The sequence below is a fragment of the Physeter macrocephalus genome, unplaced genomic scaffold (assembly GCF_002837175.3).
Source record: "Physeter macrocephalus isolate SW-GA unplaced genomic scaffold, ASM283717v5 random_2, whole genome shotgun sequence".
NCBI lineage: Eukaryota > Metazoa > Chordata > Mammalia > Artiodactyla > Physeteridae > Physeter > Physeter macrocephalus.
Window position 1 is genome coordinate 130598 of NW_021145289.1, and position 20317 is coordinate 150914.

Here is a 20317-nt window from a genome sequence, read left to right on the forward strand (position 1 = left end):
GTGACAGGTCGAAGGACTGAGGCCCAGAAAGAAGTGCCTAATGGCACAGGGAGGCAGAATTTCCCATGGAAAAATCAAGCAGGCTCCCGGCATCCTCTCTCCGTCCCCCAGCCCCTGTGGACCTGAGCTGCAGTCCTCTGAGCCCTCAGGAATTCAGGCTGAGTTTGCTGGCTGTCAGAATATTGTAGCCTTGAGAATGAATTCAGGGCTGGCAAATTCATTTTGCCTCTTCTCCCTCCGGTGGTGGAAGGAGTGATCTCGCCGGCCCTGAAGGAGTTCAAGCCGAGGTCAGAGAAGCCCTCTGAAGGATGTTCTAAAATGGGGGTTGGGGGGGGATGGTACTCCGGCCTGCTCCCGCGTTGGCCCAGGGTCCGGGCTGATCACTGCCCAGGAGGCCGGGGGCGATCCTCGAGTCTGCGTGGCACGTCCGCGCTCCCAAGCGGACCTCGTCAATCAGACAGCGGCTCTGGCCGGGCCAGGACGTCTTCCGCTAGTCTCAGGCCCCGGGGGAGACCCCCGCCTCGGCTGTCTCCGGGTGCCCACCCCCCCTCCCCCGCTGGTGTCATTGTTCTCTGACGTCACGCTGCGGCCCCGCCCCTCGACCCCCACCCTCCCTCCCCATCTCCGGCTTCTGGCGCCCGAGACCCTGCAGCCTCCAAAGCCCCGGCCGACCAAGGCTCCCCCCGCGGCCCGACCGGGGCTGCGCCCCCTTGCGCTCTCCCCAACTTGCCTTTGTTATTCCAGCTCCCTTCCTCGCCTCGCCTCCGACACCGCGGCGGACTGCAAAACGCGGAGCGTGGAGCCGCCACCACACCTGGAATCCGAAGCGGGCGCCGGGCCGAAGCCTCCCCAGCTTGTGCGGGGAGGGGAGTGCGCGCGTGCGCGCGTGTGTGTGTCCAACCCGGGTTGCGCGGGCGCTGATTATGATTTGGGACTGAGGGTACCGCAAATCATGAGTAGGGGGGCTTGGGCAAGGGGTGTGGAAGAGAACGTGAGGGGATGTGTTTATGTGTACGTGAACGTGAGGATTTAGTGCACAGGGAGATATTTTGTTTTTTGAATGCAGGTGGGTTTGCACAGTGGTGTGTGTGTGTGTGCGCGCTTGCCGTGTACACGGGCATTTTTGTGAGCGAAAGTGTACGTGTGTGGGTGCGTGTGCGTGTGAAAGCGTGTTTGTAATACTGAGTGTGGGCGCGAATGTGTGTGCCGTTTGTGTAGGAGTTTCCGTGTGAGGGGCAGCGGACGTGAGCCAAAGTGGGCGCGCACTTAGATGCTCTCAGGCGTGGGTCTGCCAGGGGAACCCCGCGACCGGGCTCACCCAACTAAGCCTTGTGAGTGCCATCGCTCTCCGCGGCTCCTGGGACAGTGCACAGCCCTGGGCCGGGATCCCGCGGCCCCCACCCCGCCCGCACACATTGGGCCCGGGACGCTTCCCGCCGGGCCTCGGGGAATCCAAGCGCTTTTGGACCGCGCAGGGTGCCGGGGACAGACCGTGCGCACCGCTTCTACCCAGCGCTCTAGCCCATTGCCCTTGGCGGGGAAGGGGGGGTCCTCGGCTCGCCAGCCCCCGGGCTTTAGGAGCAATCCCAAAGCCTCCTCCAATGGAAGTCTTTGGCAATCTCGTTAGCAACTCGCTCAGCCCCAGGTCGGGTACCTGACAGCTTTCGCGGCCCCAAACGCACTCCAGTCGGGGGCTTGAGAGCAAAGCGGGGGACACTCCGGTGAGACAGGTGATTTTAGTCCCCTCTCCAATGTGATCCTCAGCATTTCTCTCCTGCTCCAAACTTGCTGGAGCGGGTGGGGGTGGGGTCGCGGTTGGTGGGGGGAGCGGCCAGGGAGTAGTGGAGGCAGGAGAGAGAAGGTGAGTGGGAGTGGGTGACGCGCGAAGCCCCATCAGAGCCATAGAAGGGAAAAAGCTTGGAGAGCGCCCAGACCGAGGAGCTAGGAAGAAAGGGAGCAAAAGAGGGAAAGGGAAAGGAAAGGCGAGGGAGAGAAAGAGAGGAGAAAAGAGACAGGGAGAGGCGAAAGCGCAGAGAGCGCTAGGCGAGCGGAGCTGAGCGCTGGCGGCGGCGGCGGCGGTGGCGGTGGCGGTGGCGCGGCGCTCCGCTCCTCCCAGAGTTCCGCACCGGCTTTTGCGGCCGGCCGGCGGCGCGGGGCCCTTTGGAAATAGAATAGCCAATGTAATCTGACACTTCAACTTGCTCGGCTCCGGGCGAGTTGATTCACTTACTCACCCCCTAACGCCGAGTTCCTTTTCACTGTCTGTGGACATTAAAAAAGCGAGCGGCGGCTGGCGCCCGGGAGAGCGAGCGGCCGGGCGGCAGGCGGAGAGCAGCGACCGGGCGGCGGAGCGAGCGAGCAGCGCCGGCGCAGCGCGGTGACCCCAGCCCCGGTCGGCGCGGAGCAGAAGCCGGCGCGGAGCCCATCTCGGCGCCCTCGCAGCTCCTCCCGGCCGAAGCCGGCCCTGCCCGGCAGCGGCAGCGGCGGCGGCGGCAGCGGCGGCGGCAGCAGCGGCGCGTCCTCCAGCGGCGGCAGCGGCGCTCGCAGCTCCGGGTAAGTTTGGGGCCAGACCCGGGCGTCCGCTGGCTCCAGGCCTTCCTCCCGCTCCCTGTGGACTCTTGGGGTGCGATTCTTGGGCGCTGGGCGTTAGGGTTTTTCCCTTTAATTTCCGCCGGTACCTGGCGAGCCGGACGAGTGGCCGGCGGCTGGGCTCCGCTGCGCTCTTCTTGGCTACCAGGGGCCGAGGCCCAGGCGACCGGCGAACGCCGGGCTGCGCGGAGCCGTCTTGGTCTGCGCGCGGGGGCCGGGGCTCTTCGGGTGCGCGGGGCGTGAGTGCAGTTGTACGCGCGCGGACCTGGTGCCCGCCTCCTGCCGGCGCGCCTGCAGCCCTGGTTCAGTACACCGGGGGCCGGGCAGGACCGCGGGATTCGGGAGGGAGGGAGGGAGGGAGGGAAGAAAGAAGGAAGGGAGGGAGAGAGGGAGGGAGGGAAGGAAGGACCGGCGTAGGATCACCTCGGTTTCCCTCGTCTCCTTTGGAAAGACGCGAAGTTGTGCGCTTGTGTGTAGGGGAACCGCCAGGGAAGGCGCCGGATTTCGTGGCGGCAAGGGATGGTGGTGTTAAGTTGTGCATCTGAATTTCCAGGGAAAACACACACTTTTGTAAATGGGAGGGGGGGCGCGGTTAAGTTGTTTGTGTGGGAATTGCCCAGGGAGACGCGGCGCACCATACTAGCGGGCAACGCCAAGGGGTGTGTATAGGGTCTTCCAGTAGATCTTTAGAAGCTCGAGGAACCTTAAGGCCAAAGCCTCGATGGAGCTGCCCCGGCCAGGAGGGGAGCCCAGGGTGAAGATGTGCGTGTGTGCGCGCGCGTTGCAAATACGAAAGTAATTTCCCCGTGTTCTTTTCTTCCTCTCCTTCTCCGGCGGCGGCGGCGGCCCCGGGGGAGTGGGAGGCTGGCCGGGGCGGAGGTTGGGGGGCCGGGCCGGGGCTGGAGCTGGGGTGGGGGGCGGGCTCTGGAAGCTTGTTTCACATTCCTGGCGTCTGGGCTGGGGAGAAAACAGTGGGGAGTGCGGCCTCGGCGTCTGGGGCGCGGGCAGCGGGCGCGCGTCGCCCCCTCGCCGGGGACATCTGTCCAGGAAGCCAGCCGGGCGAGGAGAGGGCGCGGTGCGGAGGGCAGGCTCCCCGCCCCGGAGCAGCGGGGGCGCGGGCGAGGGGCGGCCGTCTTCCCGGCCATTGTGCGCCAGCAGATTTTCACGGGAGACTGCCCCGGAGCCGCCGGAGAAGGCCGGGAGCCGGCCTCAGCCCTGGGTTTAAAAGACACTCCAGGAATGTAAACAACCCGAGCGGGAGGGCGGGCGGGCGGGTGCAAGCCAGGGCAGCCGGCCCGGGCCCCCCAGCCCTCCCCGGCGGACAGCCCGACAGCAGGGCCGCTCAGCCCGACCCCTCTACCTGCCGCAAACTTTTTCCTCCCTTGCCGTCCCTTCCCACCTCGCTCCTCCGGCGGGCCACGGAGCGAGGGCCTCTCCCTGGGCGGGAGCCCAGGGCGCCTGGCACCCGGCGCCTGACCCTGGAGGCCTGGCGGCCCGGCCCCTGCTTGGGTGTCCGGAGTCCCGGCAGCGCCTGCCTGGGAGCCGCAAGCTTCCTGCGCAGGCAGTGCCGGAGTAACTGGGACTCGGAGAGCCTGCCCGCCTGCCTCCCTCCTTCCCGCTGCTCCTTCCCCCCCAGCTCTCCGCCTTCTCCTCCCCCCTGACTGCTTTTCCAATGCCCTGACATGAGGGAGGAAGATTTAACTTGGCAGCCCAAACAAATGTTCTCTCAGAGGTCCTCCAAGAAGCTGGCGGCTGAGCTGGCAGGGTGAGGGCACTGCTCGGCCAGCCTTTTCTTCCTCCCTGCTCTGCCATGGCCATTGGGAGCCCCCTGGGTGGACAGCCCAGGGCATGGGAGAGTAGGGCCCAGCCCCGCAGATTTAAAAGGGCAGGGGGATGCCACCTCTGGAAGCTCCTGGCTTGGCGCTGGGCAGGAGCTGCCCGGAGTTGCCTTCTGGTGCCAAGGGTTTTCTGGAGGATTTTCTTGAGCAACAGTTTGTCTCCTTGCTGCAACCCCGGGAACAGGGCCTGGTAGACCAGAGGGTTAGCCCGTGCCGTCTCCTCCTCCCCCGTGGGTGTGAAGACAGGCTCCTTACACAGGGCAGGGCAGGAGGCCAGAGGCTGTTCCCAGAGGTGCCTGGGTTTGCTTATTATTGTTTCTTGAAGGTAGAGATAAAGAGGCAGGCGCTGTAGCTGGAGAATGGGCAGCTTGGCTGGTGATGAAGTCTGACTGGCCTTTGCTGGCATTTGTAGTGTGGTCCCGGGAGTTTAAAAGTTGCTCTCAGGGAAGTTCAGATGAGGGAGCAAACCCGGAACTTTCTCTGTCCTGGCTGCTTTTTGAGGGGGTCCAGGGAATTCCTGGCCCCTCACTTGCCTGCTGCCTGCCCCTCGTGGCGCAGTTTGTGAATGCCCCAAGCCTTGTGCTGACCTTTCTCTCTTCAGGTTGAAGATATTGAAGCACCAGCATCAAACAAAAGACACATTGAAAGCCGTATCTGCCACAGAGCACGTGTGACTTTGGGGCCAAGGGAATGCATTTGGAGGGCGATGGTGTTTTCTTCCGAGTTTTATGTTTTCGGTTGGGTTTTGTTTTCCCCAAAAGGACAGAAGCATCTCCTTGTCCCAAGTCACAAGGATATGAAATGCTGTTTTCACATGTAAATCTCAAAACTGTAGACTTCTGAGTTGGTGGCAGTGACTGTGGTGGCTAGGGGGTGGTGGGGATTGAGCAGTAGGGAGTTTTCAAGAGTTTTAAATGGCTTTTGGATTGGGGTTTTGAGGCATTCAGGGTATGGCTCACAGAGAATAGTTGGGAATAAGTAATTGTTGGACTTACGGGAAACTTTGATAACTAGTCCTGCCTATGCAAAAAAAGATTTGCTGCCTTCTTTATGGGGACAAATGTCCCTTTTTTCTCCTAAGGAAGGAGAGAGGAGGAGCCTCATTCCTTTCTCAGCCAGGAGCAAGGAAAGGTCCAGAGACTTGGGGTTTCTCTCTTTCTCTCTCTCTCTCTCTCTCTCTCTCTCTCTCTCTCTCTCTCTCTCTGCACACCACCAAACAAAACCAAAAGCAAAAGTAAAAAACTAACAAACTAAAAACCTGACTTATTAAAATGCTGAGTATCTTGTAAGACAATTTACTGTACACACACACACACACACACACACACACACACACACACACACACACACACGCCTAGTGACAGTAACACATCATTGTCTCCATCCCTGGTCTCCAGAGATGTGCCCCAGCCTAGGACAGGTGTACACCATCAATGGAAAATTGCAGAGGGAAGGACCCAGCTAAGAGCTGCAGACTTCACTTTTTTCCTGATTGACAGAGATCGGGGTGTCAAGGAAGGCACTTGGAGGCCTGCTGTGTCCCGAGAGTTTTGTCGTAATAGTACCCATGTGTGAAGCCACATATACTGAGTTCTCTAGCCTTAGCCAGCATCCAACAGGCAGTTGTGACCCTAGTCTCATGGAGAGATGTTGCTGTAAGAAATTCAGGCACCAACAAGTCAATTTCCGGAAGCTTCTCTGGGCACTGTGTCACAGAACCAGGAAGCCGGGCCTGCCAGGTCCTGAGTCCCATACGTTTTCATTCATAACTTTGCTCCCCAGGGCCCTAGCCTGGCTCCTATCACCACCTCATCTTTATGAGGTTCCTTAGGTTTTGTGTGGACAACAAAGGCCGGGCTCCTGTAATTACCCTGAACCCTGCTGCAGCCTTGCCTGGTGACTGCTCTGACCTCTCAGCAGGACACAGTGGCTTCTGTCCACGCCCTCTAAGGAGGGGGGCTCTTTGTCCCTAGAGCTCTACCCTGAGGAAAGGGGGAGGCAGAGCCTGCGTAGGCTGGAAGCTCCAGGGGTGATCCGGAGGTTGGACCCTGCCCTCAGGGAAGATGAAGAGAGGCTGAGAAAACCAGTCCCAAGCACAGGCTATGAGAAAAGAGTCCAGAAACCCGTCAGGATTATGAGGGCGTTTCCTATTACCTGAGGAGGTAGGGGAGAGGTGTCAGGAGGCTGTAGCTGACTGGCTGCTTTGGGCCCATAGCTTCACTCAGCTGGGCCTCAGTCTCCACATCTGTAAAATGGGCCCAAGGGCAGGACACACACACACACACACACACACACACACACACACACACACACACACACACACACACACACACACACACCCCAGCCCCCCAATCCTATCTGCTTGCTGTGAGGATGAGGCAGATATGGGCGTGAGATCCCTGGGTGTGTGTCCCCTGAAGACCTGGCAGGCTCTGGGTACAGAATGGATGAGGAACAAAGGGGTTGGATTGGAGGTGCTAGAAGCATTTTCCAGAAACTGCTCTCCCATCCAAGGCTACTTCCCTGGCAGCTTATTGTCCAAACTTGGCTTGCATGCTCCCCATGACAGGGAGTTCACTACCTTCGTGCAGTTTTTGCCTTTGGTGGACAGTTCTGACTATTGGTGTGCTCGGCTGCATGCCTTCTGCAAATCAACCCCTCCTGACCCTCTCTGGGCTTGAGGAGCTGGGGGTTCTCCAGACCACAGACTCGTACTTTCCTGAATGATCCCAGATTCAATACCAGTGCCCAGGCAATCCACACTCCTGTGGGGTGGGAGGACACCCTTCAAATGGCTGCTTCCAGCCCTTATTGGGAGTGACCTGTGGGGAGTAGGAGAGGGTCTGCTTGAGGGGCTCACTGTCATCTGTCTTTGTATGCCAGCTTTCCTCCTGGCACTTTCCTTGGATTGGGTAGGAGGAGAAGGAAGGAGATAGATAGCAGGGGGTGGGGTTGGGTCAGGGGCCCAGCACTGATCCCACAGATACTTCCTGAGAGTCCACAGTGTGAGGACCGTGGCCTGTGAGAGACCCTGAAATGTGTAAGACAGTTCCTGTTCCTTAGGAGCTCACAGTCCAGCAAGGGCAGGAAGATCAGTCTAAATAAATAATTAACCACCACCAGCTGGCTGCCTGCCACGGGGCGCACGATGACAGTAATAACCACAGCCCCTCGCCTTTGCATGGCACTTGGTGGATTTAGAAGCGCTCTCCAACTTTGCTTGACCCCAAGAACAGCAGCGGAAGCTAGCTACTATTTGGAATTAGCCCCATTTAGCAGAGAAGAAAACTGAGGTTCTGGGGGGTGAAATGACCTGTGCCTCAGCCAGGACTCAACGCCAGGCCTTACAGATGCCAGCTGTGTTTACTGCCTTCCCAGTCCACCAGCAAGGCAGGGACAAGGATACAGAAATCCACGTGGACCCCGAGAATGGGGAATCGGGGACTGAAGTTAAGGTGGAAGAGCTGTGCCCAGGAAGGGTCATGGTGGGGCCTCACTTACTCCCCCTATTTGGCAGCACGCGGCCTATGCCCCGAGCAACTGCACCCTTTTCGTATGGCACAGTGTCTTACAGCCAGAGCTTGCTCTGAGCCCCAAATCCTGCCGTGACTGCCCAGGGCACACGTGTCTGTGCATGGGGCTTCATCCCTGGCCCTGAAGCAGGAAGCAGAGATGTTTCCAGGCCCCAGGTCCCCGTGCAGCCCAAGGCTCTTCCCTGGGCTGCGATGGTTTCTATAGGTACAGACTGCCCCTTCTCTGGCTGAGTCAGTCCCCAGGCCGTGCGGGGTAGCCGCCCTGTAGCGGCCCTTGAATTCCTTCTGCTCCTTGACACTGCCCGCCTGCAGGCCAGGCCCCTGCCCCGGGTTTTCTGGAGCTCATCTGAGTGCCACCCCAGGACAAGGCTGCAGGTGGTGGTGTCCAGAGCAGGGAGCAGCCGGGCAGGCTGAACTGGCAGCTCCCCAGGAAGCCTGGCCCAGCCTGGCACACCTGCACAGGTAACGACTGTGACCCAGGAGGGCCCCGGGCCCCGCCTGTCAGGCCCAGCTGCTGGGGTTACTGCGGGATCGTGTTGGGGGAGGCCGGGGTGTCTGAGCTAATTAGATTTCTTAGATTTCAATGCTCCCCTAATCCTGTTAGCCCGGCTGTAATTGTAACCACTCGAAGGTTTCAGCCGTGGCAGGCTGTTGAGGACAGACGGTGTGGGGACTCTCCTCGGCCCCAGCCCCCAGCCTTAGCCAGCCGGCTGGGGACTGGGGACTCCCTTCCCAGGTCTTCGGGGTGGAGGCCTGAGTGATGTAGGTGTTGTGCTTTTCCGTAGAGTCTTAGCATTGCAGACTGTCACAGCAGGCATGGCCCTTAGAGATCATCCAACTCAAACCCTTCACTGTGTCAGTGGGGTAACTGAGGCCTGCAGACGGATAGGGACTGACCTAGGGCCTGGATGGCTGGTAGTGGCAGGGTGGCAGGGACTTCTGTTCTGGCTTTGTACTCTTTGTACCTGGAGACTTCAGGGCAGGTCTGGAATTGTCCAGGGGCTAGTAAACCCTCCAGAGAAGTCTGCTTCCAGAGATAGGGGCTGGAGGGATTCATTTGTCTCAAAGCTGGCTCCCCAGTTGGCATTACCTGTACACAGACACAATGCTGTTGCCTCTGCTGGCCAAGGTTTCTGCTGAAGACTCAGGCCTGCCTCTCCCAGGGCTCCCAGACATGGGGCCTTTCTCCCTCCTCTCCCACCAGTCTGTCCCAGATTCTTGATTGCTTGGAGGGTCCACCTCAATGCAGATTATAGCTTTGCCAGAAAATAACAGAGCTAATCTGAATGTGTGTGTGTGTGTGTGGGGGGGGGGGCGTGTCATTTAAAATATAGTCTCTTTGTACTTTCAGTGGCTCTTATAAAATTATTTTGGAATTATTTTGGTGTCTGTCTTAAATGGACACTGCACCCACTTTCTATCCTTTCTTCTACCCTGTCCACATTCTCATTCCCCAGCATCTCTAGTCATTCACCCACAGAGGTTGGCGCTTGCAGGGGAGGGGGACGGATGGCTGTGATGCCTTCAGAACCCCTGCCTGGGAGCTTCCCACCCAGCAGTCATGTCCTGTCCTCCTCTTCGCTCTGGAGCAGTGGGAAGAGATGTTTGAAACCTCCTTCTACTCTGGAAGCTCCCTGCCTGTGTTTTGTACCCTTAAGCATGTGGTGTAGAATTGAGGGGCCGTAAGGGTTACCTGGTCTGACTTTTTTTTCCAGTCTGGGAAACCCAACTATGGAAAGAAACAATTGGCTGTATCCAAGGGCAACAGCGAATTAATGGCAGAGCCAGGCCTGGAACCCTGTCTCTCTAGCCCATTAGTTCATTAAACATTTATTGAGCACCTATTGTTGGCCTGGTGCAGCCCCGATAGCCACCCTTTGGAGCTCAGAAATGAATGCTGTTCCACCTTTGACTTGGGAAGGGCCAGATGAACCTGGGGAGGACATTTTCAGTCGAACCCCCAGATCCTATGCAGTTGCAGGAGGATGGACAATGGAGCCCCAACCCAGCAGTGTATTTCTTGAAAGGTAATAATAGGCTGGTTGCATTGGAGATTTGAGGGAAGTAAAACAGAAACCCTTTAGGGAGGGTACAAGATTTCTCATCTACCCAGGCCTGTTTAGTCCAAGGAGATGGGTGGCTTCCTCTGCCTGTCCCCCAGCCCCACCCGGCCCTCTGAGGGCTGATTTTTGTCCTTTGTAGAATGGCCTGCTAACACTTCCTCTGTGGATGGAGAAGCAGGGAGGGAGCCCAGTCCGCTGTGGGAGTCACCCGTGTCACCTCAGGACGAGGGAGGAGAGCCAGGTGCCTGGGCCTCACCCCGTGCCCAGGCTTTTGTCCAAACTCCAGTCCTATTCCCTGGTAGACCTTGGCCAAAACTAGGAAACCTGGCACTCGGCTCAGCCCAGGTAGCACTCTGGCTGAGGGACAAATGGGGCACACAGACCTCTGGAGAAGGGTCCTGAAACCCTTTGGCATTTGCAAGTTGGGAGGGCCCTTCTAGGTCTCTGTCCCACCTTCCTGTTTTGCAGTGGGGAAACCCAGAGCCCAGAGAGGTAAAGGGACTGGCCACACATCACACAGCGAAATGGATCCCTTGCACCAGAGTGTCTCGTTGAGGGGGCCTGAGTGTTCTGGGTGCGGAGGGGTGGAATTTTCTTATTGATGTCATTATTTTGGTGCTTCTGCTGTTTACATCTTTAAAACAACTAACCAAAGTCCTCCATAAATATCCTAAGAGCCAGCATTTCTTGGGCAACTCGTTTGTTTTAGGCTCTTATACTGCCTGGGATCAACTCTCAGCTCCACCCTCTGTGACATCTGTGACTTTGGGCAGCTCCACATCTGCAAAACAGGCTCACTAATAGTATAAAAAGAACATACTACCTTTCCCTTAGTTTGAGAAGATGGAGCACATGCAGGGTCTGGCACATAGTAAGTGCCCAAGACACGGCAGCCTCAGTCATTGTCAAGGCCATTGCTTCCCACGACACCTGGTCAGGTGTTAGCACTGTGTTACCTCCAACTGACCGACAAGGACACTCAGGTCAGGGGGATTGCCCGAGGTCATCTGGTACCTCAGGACCAACAAAGGCAGGCTTGGGATGCAGGCTTCCTGACACCTGCCATTCTCCCCTCTGTAGCAGGAAGGGCTGCTGGGACATCTCGGAGAGGCCCCCGTGACAACCCAAGTTTTCATTCACCCTATCAGGGAAGCCTGCTCCCCTGGGAGAGATGTTCCGAAGGTGGAGACTTAATCTGGGTTCCTGCCTTGGAACCTCATCTTTCTCACCTGTAAATTGAGGCGAGTGATGATCATCCGTCCCTCTCAGGCTTTTCCCCGGTGGAGAAAAGGAGAGGATGGAGGGGCTGAGCCTTATCAACCGTCAAGTACTGTGCAGAATCACAATGGATGGTAGCTGACTCTGGGACCTTAGGCCAGTCACGGATGCCCTGAGCCTCAGTTTCCTCACCCGAAAATCATGAGCTGAGACCGCATCCAGGTTTCCCAAAGTGGGTCCTCGGGAACACCGGTCCACGAAAGGAAGGATAGATGGCAGAGCACACCCTGTCCTGGGAAATCGCCAGCCCCTTTGCCTCACCCAGGGTTTCCCAAGCTATAGGACACTCCTCCAGTCTCCCTTTTTAATGCAAAATAACTATTAGAGACACCAGTGGAACATCCTGGGAAACTTGCAGCCGGGTGGTCACTTCCAGCTCTGGCATCTACAGCTCAGCCAGCCCAGTGGATGGTTTCCCTGCTGAAGAACAGCCTTTCCCGAGGGATACCTACGATGGGGAGGACGAGGACGGCTTCCTTGTGGATAGAATCCCCGCCAGCCTGCCTTCTTGGCGGTTCTACCTGACTTGTACCCCCTTCAAGCCTGCAGGTCTCTGTCACTTTTGCTGGCCTCCTTTTCTTTTATTGTTACCAGACCACAAATCCGTTTGTGGTTGGGAAGGCCCCAAAGCAAGGCCAGCTTGGCAGAGGGGTGGGGCCCCTGCCATGTCCCTAGAGATAGGCCTCAAAGACCTGCCAGCTGTGAGGCAGGGGGGGCCTTGTACCCGACCTGCGGGGGCCCTGAGCCTGCGTGCACACCTTGGCGATTATGGATTTTTCTGGAAAGATATGGTCCCCAGCTTTGGTCCCATCCTTGAATGATTTTGGACACCTGAAAGCAGTGTAAGAACCACAGCCTTCATCCAAGGGTCTAAAATTACCCTGGCCCTGGAGTGAGCATGACTTTGGGGTCGTTTTTCCCTTCCTCCTGCCCACAAACCCTCTGATGCCCACTCATTTCTGTGTGTCACTTCCGTAGTCACGGACGCATTTGTGTTTAAACCCCTGTTCCTAATCCAGCCTGACTTTGGGCTGGTGAGGAAGAGAGGCCGAGGGAGGGAAGGGACCTGACCAAGGTCACTAACAGCGGTAGGGCCCCGGGGACACAAAGCCTGGCGCAGGGAGTGGGTGGCCCCAGGGGGTGGCCTCTTGTGCCAGCCGACCTCACTGCTGAAACCATTCTATCTCATCCTCTGTCAGCGCCAGGATTCAGAGTCCCCAGAAAGAGCTAGGGATTAGGGTGAAGGGAGCCAGGTCCTGCCTACTCCCTCTTCTAGGAAGGCTGGGCAGGACTGGTTTAGGGCTTACCTCCTCTGGGTCAGGAGGCCGGTTTCAACCATGCTGGCTGCACTGCCTGTTTATCCTGCCCCGGTTAATGTTTCCTCTTCCTGGGCCGAGGGGCCCAATGGCATTTACCTACAGAGGAGTGCTCTGCATCTTCAGGATGCCTCGCTGGTATGAATCAGCTGTGAGCTGTGGGTGTCGTGCTGCTGTCGGAGAGGGCGAGGCGGCCTGGGGCCCTGGGGAGAGCCCTGGGCCTCAGCTGGGTTCCCATGCTGGCGGGCCCACTCTGTGACTGTGGACGTGTCACTTTCTCTGGGCTTGCACTCCTCCTGTCCCTGACTCTGTGGGATTCTGAGGAGTGGGCTTTGTGGCTGGCAGGGGGGCGAGTCAGGGGGCTCCTTGGCTCTCAGCCTCCCTGACCAGTTTGCTCACCGCCACCCCACCTCACACCCCGAGCTCCAGGACCCCCCTGTGCTTCTGATCCTGGAAAAAGGGAGGAAACCTCAGGTGTGATTTCTTGCCTGGTGTTTGGTAATGGGTCCTGGCTGTGAAAGGAGCCTCCTTGAAGCTGTGAGCTCAACACTGGTTTATTTCCAGCAAAAGGACTGCTTTGTGATTCCTCCCACCCCAGCCCGGGTTGACACCTTCATTTTTGCGTGTGAATTGTCTGTGAGGCTGATTTCTATAGGCAGAAGGAGTGGAGCTGCTTTGAAGGTTGGAATCCTTGTGGGCCCCAGAATTCTCAGCGTTTTCTGCCTTGTGGATGGCTGCCTTCCTAGCCAGCTCCCTGGAGGTGTGGTTGTCCAGCCAGTGTGATGGTGCCCCAGACCTCCCCCTCCAGGGGCTCTGGACACTACTATGCCAGGTATTCGTGGGACCTTTGGTTCTCAGGACTGCAAGGGAGCTTGGCGGCCACCTCATCTGGTGCCTTGTTACACAGATGACTTCTGGCCCTTCTGCAGCATCCCCAGAGAGCACCCTCTGTCATGGGCTTGCACGCCTCCAGGGACGGGCCGCTCCCTGCCTCCCAGCAGCTCCCTCCATCTAGGAAGTTCCACCTCGTGTGGAGCCTGGAATGATGCCTCCTGCTGTTCTCATCTCAGGACAAGGCAGATATGGGGAAGTCAGTTCTCGGGAGCTCCCTTCCATACTCCATGTCATGGGTGTATCCCCAGAGACTTCTTGCTAGGCTGAGTCCAAGGCTGGAGTGCGCAGAATGGGCTTCCTGAAAGAGGCGGCCTTTTTCGATTCCCTGGGCCTCCTTATTATCCCTGTCTCTGGTAAGAGCCTGGGCAGCTTGGAGACCTCAGGCCTTACCTGAAAACGGTCTAACCCAGGTCGTAAGACAAGGATCTAGGCTGGGGAGGTCCTAAATGTGGCTCAGTAGGGTCTGAGGGAAAAAAAGTGGCCTGGCATCTGCTCTTCAAGGGTCAGACATACCCGATGGCTCGAGAAGGCTATCTTCCTAGCCTCTCCCAGCATGCTCACCTACCACTGGAACTGGGGTCCCTTTCTAGGAGGATAGCCAGGGGGCTGTGGGTAATACTCCCTCCCTGTCTGCTTCCATCCGCCTCCTCCTCACCGAGCCCCTCTCTGTCCCCTGCCACTCTGTCCCCTGCTACTCTGTCAGGGGACATCCTGCCTAAGTGTCCTGAGGCCCCAGAGACCCGGGTGTCTGCAGACAGCACTGGACTTAAGAGTCCGAACTTCTGGCGCTGCCACCCACCGACAGTATCCTCTGGGGCTGTCACAAGAGTCAGAGGGGAGGCCCAGCACTTGGCACACTGTGCGGTGTCATGGCGTCGGGGAGGGCAATGTTTTATTACCATGTGCCTTGATGACAGTGTCAGCACAAAAAGGCCTTGGAGATTATCCAGGCCAACCCTTTCATTTAGCTGCTGAGTCTGACCCCAGAGGGGACAGAGGCCTCCCCAGGGTCACAGGGCCGTCTGTGGCAGAGCTGGAGCTAAAACCCAGGCATGCCGACCATCCGCCAGCGCCCATCCTCTGCTTTGTCACTTGACAGAAGCCCTTTGCTCCAGTGAGACCCAGGGAGAGGTCCCTTATGGCTGTGGTGATGGTGCGCCTGGCTTGCCTGGGGTTTACCATCCTCATCTCACAAAGCTCCTGTGCCTCATGTCTCTGGCTGTGCTCATCAGAACCTCTGGGCCTGGGGGCAGGCAGGTGTTCCCCGGGGTCTTCATGAGACAGCTGACTCCCCCAGCCTGGGGCCCTCGCCTGGGGCTGTTGCCCTGTAACAGTGTTCTCCCCTTCACTTCCTGGCTTAGACAGGGCTGCCCCGCCCTCTGCCAGCCGTCGCCTTGGGTGGAAACAGGGTCTCCAGGAGCCCACCTGAGACCCCTTGCCCAGGTGTCTGTTCTAACTGGCTGCAGGATTTTACCCTGGCCTGGGTCCGTGGGTTGAATCTGTGGCCCTAGTTTCAACCTGGTTTGATCCCTCCTGGGGCTCTGAAGACCCAAAGATGCCCAGACTGTTGGAGGAAGAGGGACCTGGGCAACCAGCTTATCTTAGCCCTGTCTCATCCCCATTTCCCAGAGTAGGAGACTGAGGCCCAGAGAGGGAAGGAAGCTGGCTGCAAAGCCAGCAAGATGCTAACTCCTCCCGCCCTAGCCAGCCTGGCCTCCTTCCATCCGCTGCTCCCTGAGACTGATTCCTTGGGCTGCTGAAGTCTAGTGTGTATGGAAAGAACTATTGAAGACCCTTAGGCCAGGCCCCGCTTCCCTTCCAGGTCTGGGAGCCCGTGCACTGGGTGGGCAGCACGTTTTTCCTGCTGGTGGGTCCTTAGGCCAGGCTGAGAACAAATTTTCCTGGCTGGTCTAGAAGCCTCCAGTGTTCTGCCCCTGAGGGAGCAGGGCCTGGGATCTTTCTGTGCCTCCCCTTACCCAGCTCTCCAAGAAAGATGGATTACTTATTCATTTATCAGTTTGTTGAGCACCTACTATGTGCCAGGAACTATTCCAGGCCCTGGGGATATAGTGCTGAACTTGACAGAAGCCTTGCTGCATTCTCCTAGGTGAGATAGTCAACAAGTCTACAACTTTATGTATGATGTCATGCTGAGTTATGATAAGTGTTTTGAAGAAAAATAGGATGAGGTGATATAAGGAGATAGGAGAATCGGGGTTCTTTAGATGGAGTGATCAGGGTGGCTTCTCTGAAGAGGCTACATTTGAGCAGGTATCTCAGGGAGGTAAGAGAGTGAGCCCCATGAACATCTGGGAGAAAAGCACTCCAGGCATAGGGAACAGCATGTGCAAAAGTCCTGTGGCATGCTCTAAGAAAGGCAGGGAAGCCAGAGTAGCTGGATGGAGTGGGAGGGGGAGGAAGATAGGAGAGGAAGTTAGCAAGATGGTCAGGGACCAGGTCGCAGAGGGCCTTATGGAGCACGGGAAGGGCTTCTGACTTCATGCTCAGTAATTTGGAAGCCACTGGAGGATTTTAATTAAAGGACTGAGACTATCTTGTGTACCTTCTAAGAAGATCCCTCTGCCTGGTGAGCTGAGAATAGACTCTAGGGGACAAGGGTGGAAACAAGGAGACCAGCTGGGTAGCTTTTACAGTAACCCACATGAGGATGCTGGTGGCTTTGACCAGAATGGTCAGTGGACCTAGTGAGACAGAGTCAGATCCTGGATGTATTTGAAGGTTGACCGAGGTTATGCCTAGAAGCCCATGGGGAATGCCTGCCTACCTCTGCAAAACAGGCTGAGGGCTGGGACTGGAGAGCTGGCCCAGATCTCCAAGTCCTGTGGGAGGACTTTTTTTGTGTTTGTCACCTTCCATATAGCTATAAGGTGTCCATTTAACAGTTGGAAAAATAGAGGCATGGGGAGGTGTTTGTCATACCCTAGTCACACTTGTAATTTTGCCATTCTGCATTTGGTTTCCATCGTGATTTTCTTCCATTCATCTCCTCCACTTTCATGCCCTCTACTCTGTGCCCTGTCCCTTTCTAATGTGCCATCACCCTCAAGCCCTGGGACCTTTGCCTATGTCAGTTTCTTCCCCAATCCTATCTGGTTAACTCCTCTGCATCCCTAAGAGCCCAGCTCAAGAGCTGCCACCTCTGACCTCCCTCCCCTGACATTCTCAGACACTAGGGTAGGGATTTCTTCCTCCAGTGAAAATTCTCCTGTTCCTCTCCCTCCTGCCCTCCATTGCTTGGGATCAACTGGAATGGGGGCTGGGTCTGTGCCTCCCTTCACACCCCCTCTTTCCGCTCTGTGTCCTCACAGCCTGGCCCAGGGCTGGCACAGAAGAGGGAACACAAACATTTCAGTGTATTCCTGGAGCAGTAGCTAGTCACTATGGAAACAAGGAAGTGTTGCAACTTCCCTAACTTTTGAGGCTGGGGTCACAGAGGACAGCTCTATCTTGGCCCCACGGGATCTACCCGGGATTATCATCCTGGGATTCTTACTGATTCAAAGTCACCTTCAGCGGGTCCTTTCCCATCCCTGGGTCTCAGTTTACCTGTCAGTGACATGGGGGCACTGGGACTGCTTGGCCCACTAAGGTCATTTCTGCCCTAACATTCCTTGTCCCTGTGCCTCCAATCCTGCCTCGTAACCGCAGGCAGACCCTTTGCCCTCTCTGGGCCTCCATTTCCCCATTCTCTTCATCTCTCTCCGCTAAGAGGATAATCTGCGAGTCAGGCCACTCCAGAATCCCAGAGTTCCCGCAGCCGGGAGGCCCCCGATAACTAAACTGGGATTCGTGTGACTTGCAGAGGCAGCAGCAGGGAAGCCCTGCTTCCCAGGTGGCGGCAGAAGCAGCAGGAGGGTGGGTTGCGGGGGAGAAGCCAGGCCAGCTGGCTCTGGTCTGAACCTGTGCAGGCCGCTGGGTCTCCTTGCCTCACCTTGAAGGTGACTAGAGCCAGTGTTTGTCGGGTGGGCCTTGCCTCCGCTGGCCACTGCCTCTCAGCATTCTGGTGCTGAGCAGAGGGCTGGGGCTGCGGTCCAGGGCGGCCCCAGGGCTGCCCGCAGTGGCAGGGTGAGTGGGTGGACGGTGCCTTCTCGCCATGGCTCCTCTCTCCTCTTCATTGCGTAGAAGCCAAGAGTTGGCCGAGCACAAAACCGCAGCCTGGCTGCCGGCAACCCTCCATGGCCCAGCAGCACCTGGGCAGGGTGGTTCAGGGGCTCTTCCCGAGCCAGACAGGGCTCAGACTGCTGAGGCTGAGGGTCCAAGATGCCCCACAAGGCCTGACCCTGAGCCAAGTCCTCACCTGCCAGTGGGCTCAGTGGGCAGAGGACTCAGCTTGTACCAGCCCACCCCAACTCCCGCCTGGCACTTAGCAGTGGGTCAGTCTTCCCAGCAGGCCCAGAAAGAGAGGAACCCGGGTTGAGAGGGGTCTCTGGATCTGCCTGCTCACCTGTAAACTGGGTGGAGAGTGCCCGCCTCCCAGGGCTGCCAGGAGGGGAGACTGAGGAAGGCAGTTTGTACCCATTAAACACACTTGTTAGGATTGCCAGCTGGAGGCAAGAGCGGGCCTCAGCCAGAGGGATGCCCGTGTGAACATCTTTTTCAAGAAAGGAAAGCCCGAATTTTTTAAGAATGAGAATCTGGCCTGTGTAGGAGAAGTACCTCCCCCTCTGTGTTTAAGTGGTTCCCAGTGGTCAGGGACTCATGTGGCCATCCAGATGTGTATTCCCAGCCTGTCACCGCTCCACAGGTGTCTGATGTTGGGCTGAATAGCTACCCCCAGGGCAGCACTGGGCACCGTAAGGGGCTCTGGCCAGTGTAGAAGACGCATTTTCCGTCTCTACCGGGGAGCAGCTTCCTGACCTAGTCAAGGCCCTGGCTCTGTCTGCCCTCGGTTTCCCCATACGTGCATTGAGGCCTTTTCTACCTGGGATACTTCTGGAAGCCTGGTTGAACATTTGTACCTCCAAGATAGGCAAGACTTTCTATACCAGCCCCCCCAAGATTGAATGTGGTCTATGTGACTTCTACTCACAAAGTTCTCACGTTTGTGAAACAGGGATCTGTCCATGGGGCTTTGGACGTCATCATGTGGACCATGGCATAAGGTCTCCCAGCCCCTCCTTACCGGCAAGCCTCAGTTTTGTCATTGCCTCCTCCTGGGGGGTCTCTCAGTGCCCCCCTTTACTCCGCCAGCCCTCTGCATTCTCCCTGGACTGCCCATTCCGTGAGGATACCAGCTGGGTCTCATTCCTGTATCCCCAGACAGCCTGGATCGGTGAAGATGTTCAGTAAAGCTCGGATAGATGGATAATGAAATAGAAACCCTCAGCTATCCAGATATTTCCGATTTTCTCAGCACGTAGCTTTCACTCAGCTGTGTTCACTTGCTGGAGTTTTGCTCGGTGTATAGGATCCTTTAAAAAAAATCAAATTTTTAGTAAGCTCCAAGGCCAGAATTGGTTTTCTATAGTTTTCGCCAATCTCTGTCTTTTAAAACTGGTGCTTTCTGACTTGTGTTTTTGCATTTCATTTATTTACCTTGTTTGAGCAGCTACCTTTTCTTTTTGGATTCCATAAAGTAAATAAGCCCACCTCTCATTTTATTTAGATTTCTCATGCCGAAAAGGCAGGGAGTGTTAGTAAACACTCTGCTTTGGCTGTTCTTTGTTATGTTCTTACCTTCATGGGCTAGATTTTATCTGTCTGTTCTTCCTGCCTGAACCCCAGGTCTCTGACACTCCATATTCCCAGCGCTCGCTCAGTGCATTGTGCCTACTGGGACCACTCTGTGTGATCGTGCATGTTGCGCACTGCACAACTTGGGGGCGCTCGCAGTGTAGTTCTTATAGATTACACATTTATTAAATAGGTTCTGGTGGATGGTGGTAAAGTGTTTGAGGAAGGGGAGCCTTGTTCTAATACTCGTAAAGCCACTGTAAGGGCTAGGAGCAGGACTGCTATTGGCCCACTGCCCCAACTGAACCTTGGGAGTCACCCTTGACTCCTCCCCAGGACTGCCAGCTATGACATTGGGTTTCCATGTCCCCACTGCCCTGCCTGGAGCCTGGCCTGTGGGACTATATAGTCAGGGAGCTGACACCTCTGACTCCACCTTCCAAATGTTTCCGAAGCCTCCCCTCCTTTCCACTCCCATGCAGCAGCCTTTCCCTCCGGTGTCTACCTCCAGCTTCCCCTCTCCTATCCTCCCTCCACTTAGCCACCAGCATTACCTTAATATTGTATGAAAGAGACCTCTGAGGCTGTTACCTCCTCTGCTCTAGTTACAACTCCTTCGTGACTCTCTACCACCTACAGCCTGGCACTCAGGGCCCTTCGTTCTCTGGCCCCAACTAAACTTCCACTTGTGTGTGCTTTGCATATTCTGTTCTCTGCTCTCTCTGCTTGGTGAGCTCCTAGGCATCCTGCAAAGCCCTGCTCAAGCCTGGGCTTGCCCTCATGCACCAGCTAGATCAAGGGGGTTGCTCCCCCACCTTAGCCCCCGTTTCCCCAGAACGGTTTCAGCCCTCATCTGGCGGGATCTCAGCTATCTTCAAGGTGCCCTATCCACAGGCAGGCTCTGACTCCCTGATACCCAGCACCATGCTTGGCATCTAGCAAACATTCCAAGATGCTTGCTGAAGAGGCAAATGAATAAACGATTGGCTACACTTTACACAGAGCTGGTAGGTTTTGTGGTTTGGGGATATATAAATACATAAATATAAATATAAGTATATATAGGTATATATACATATACATATGTATACACACACACACACACACACACA

At 56.7% G+C, this 20317-nt stretch overlaps 1 protein-coding gene across 1 annotated transcript in view; it reads left to right on the plus strand.

The window, feature by feature from the left end:
* Positions 1-1601: 1601 nt before the first annotated feature.
* The window catches only part of LOC114484757 (translation initiation factor IF-2-like), a 135388-nt gene continuing 116672 nt past the window's right edge, over positions 1602-20317 (plus strand). The window contains exons 1-2 of the mRNA XM_028483042.2: positions 1602-1645; positions 2281-2553. Coding sequence (XP_028338843.2) covers positions 1602-1645; positions 2281-2553 — 317 coding nt within the window. The remainder of the gene's footprint in view (positions 1646-2280; positions 2554-20317) is intronic.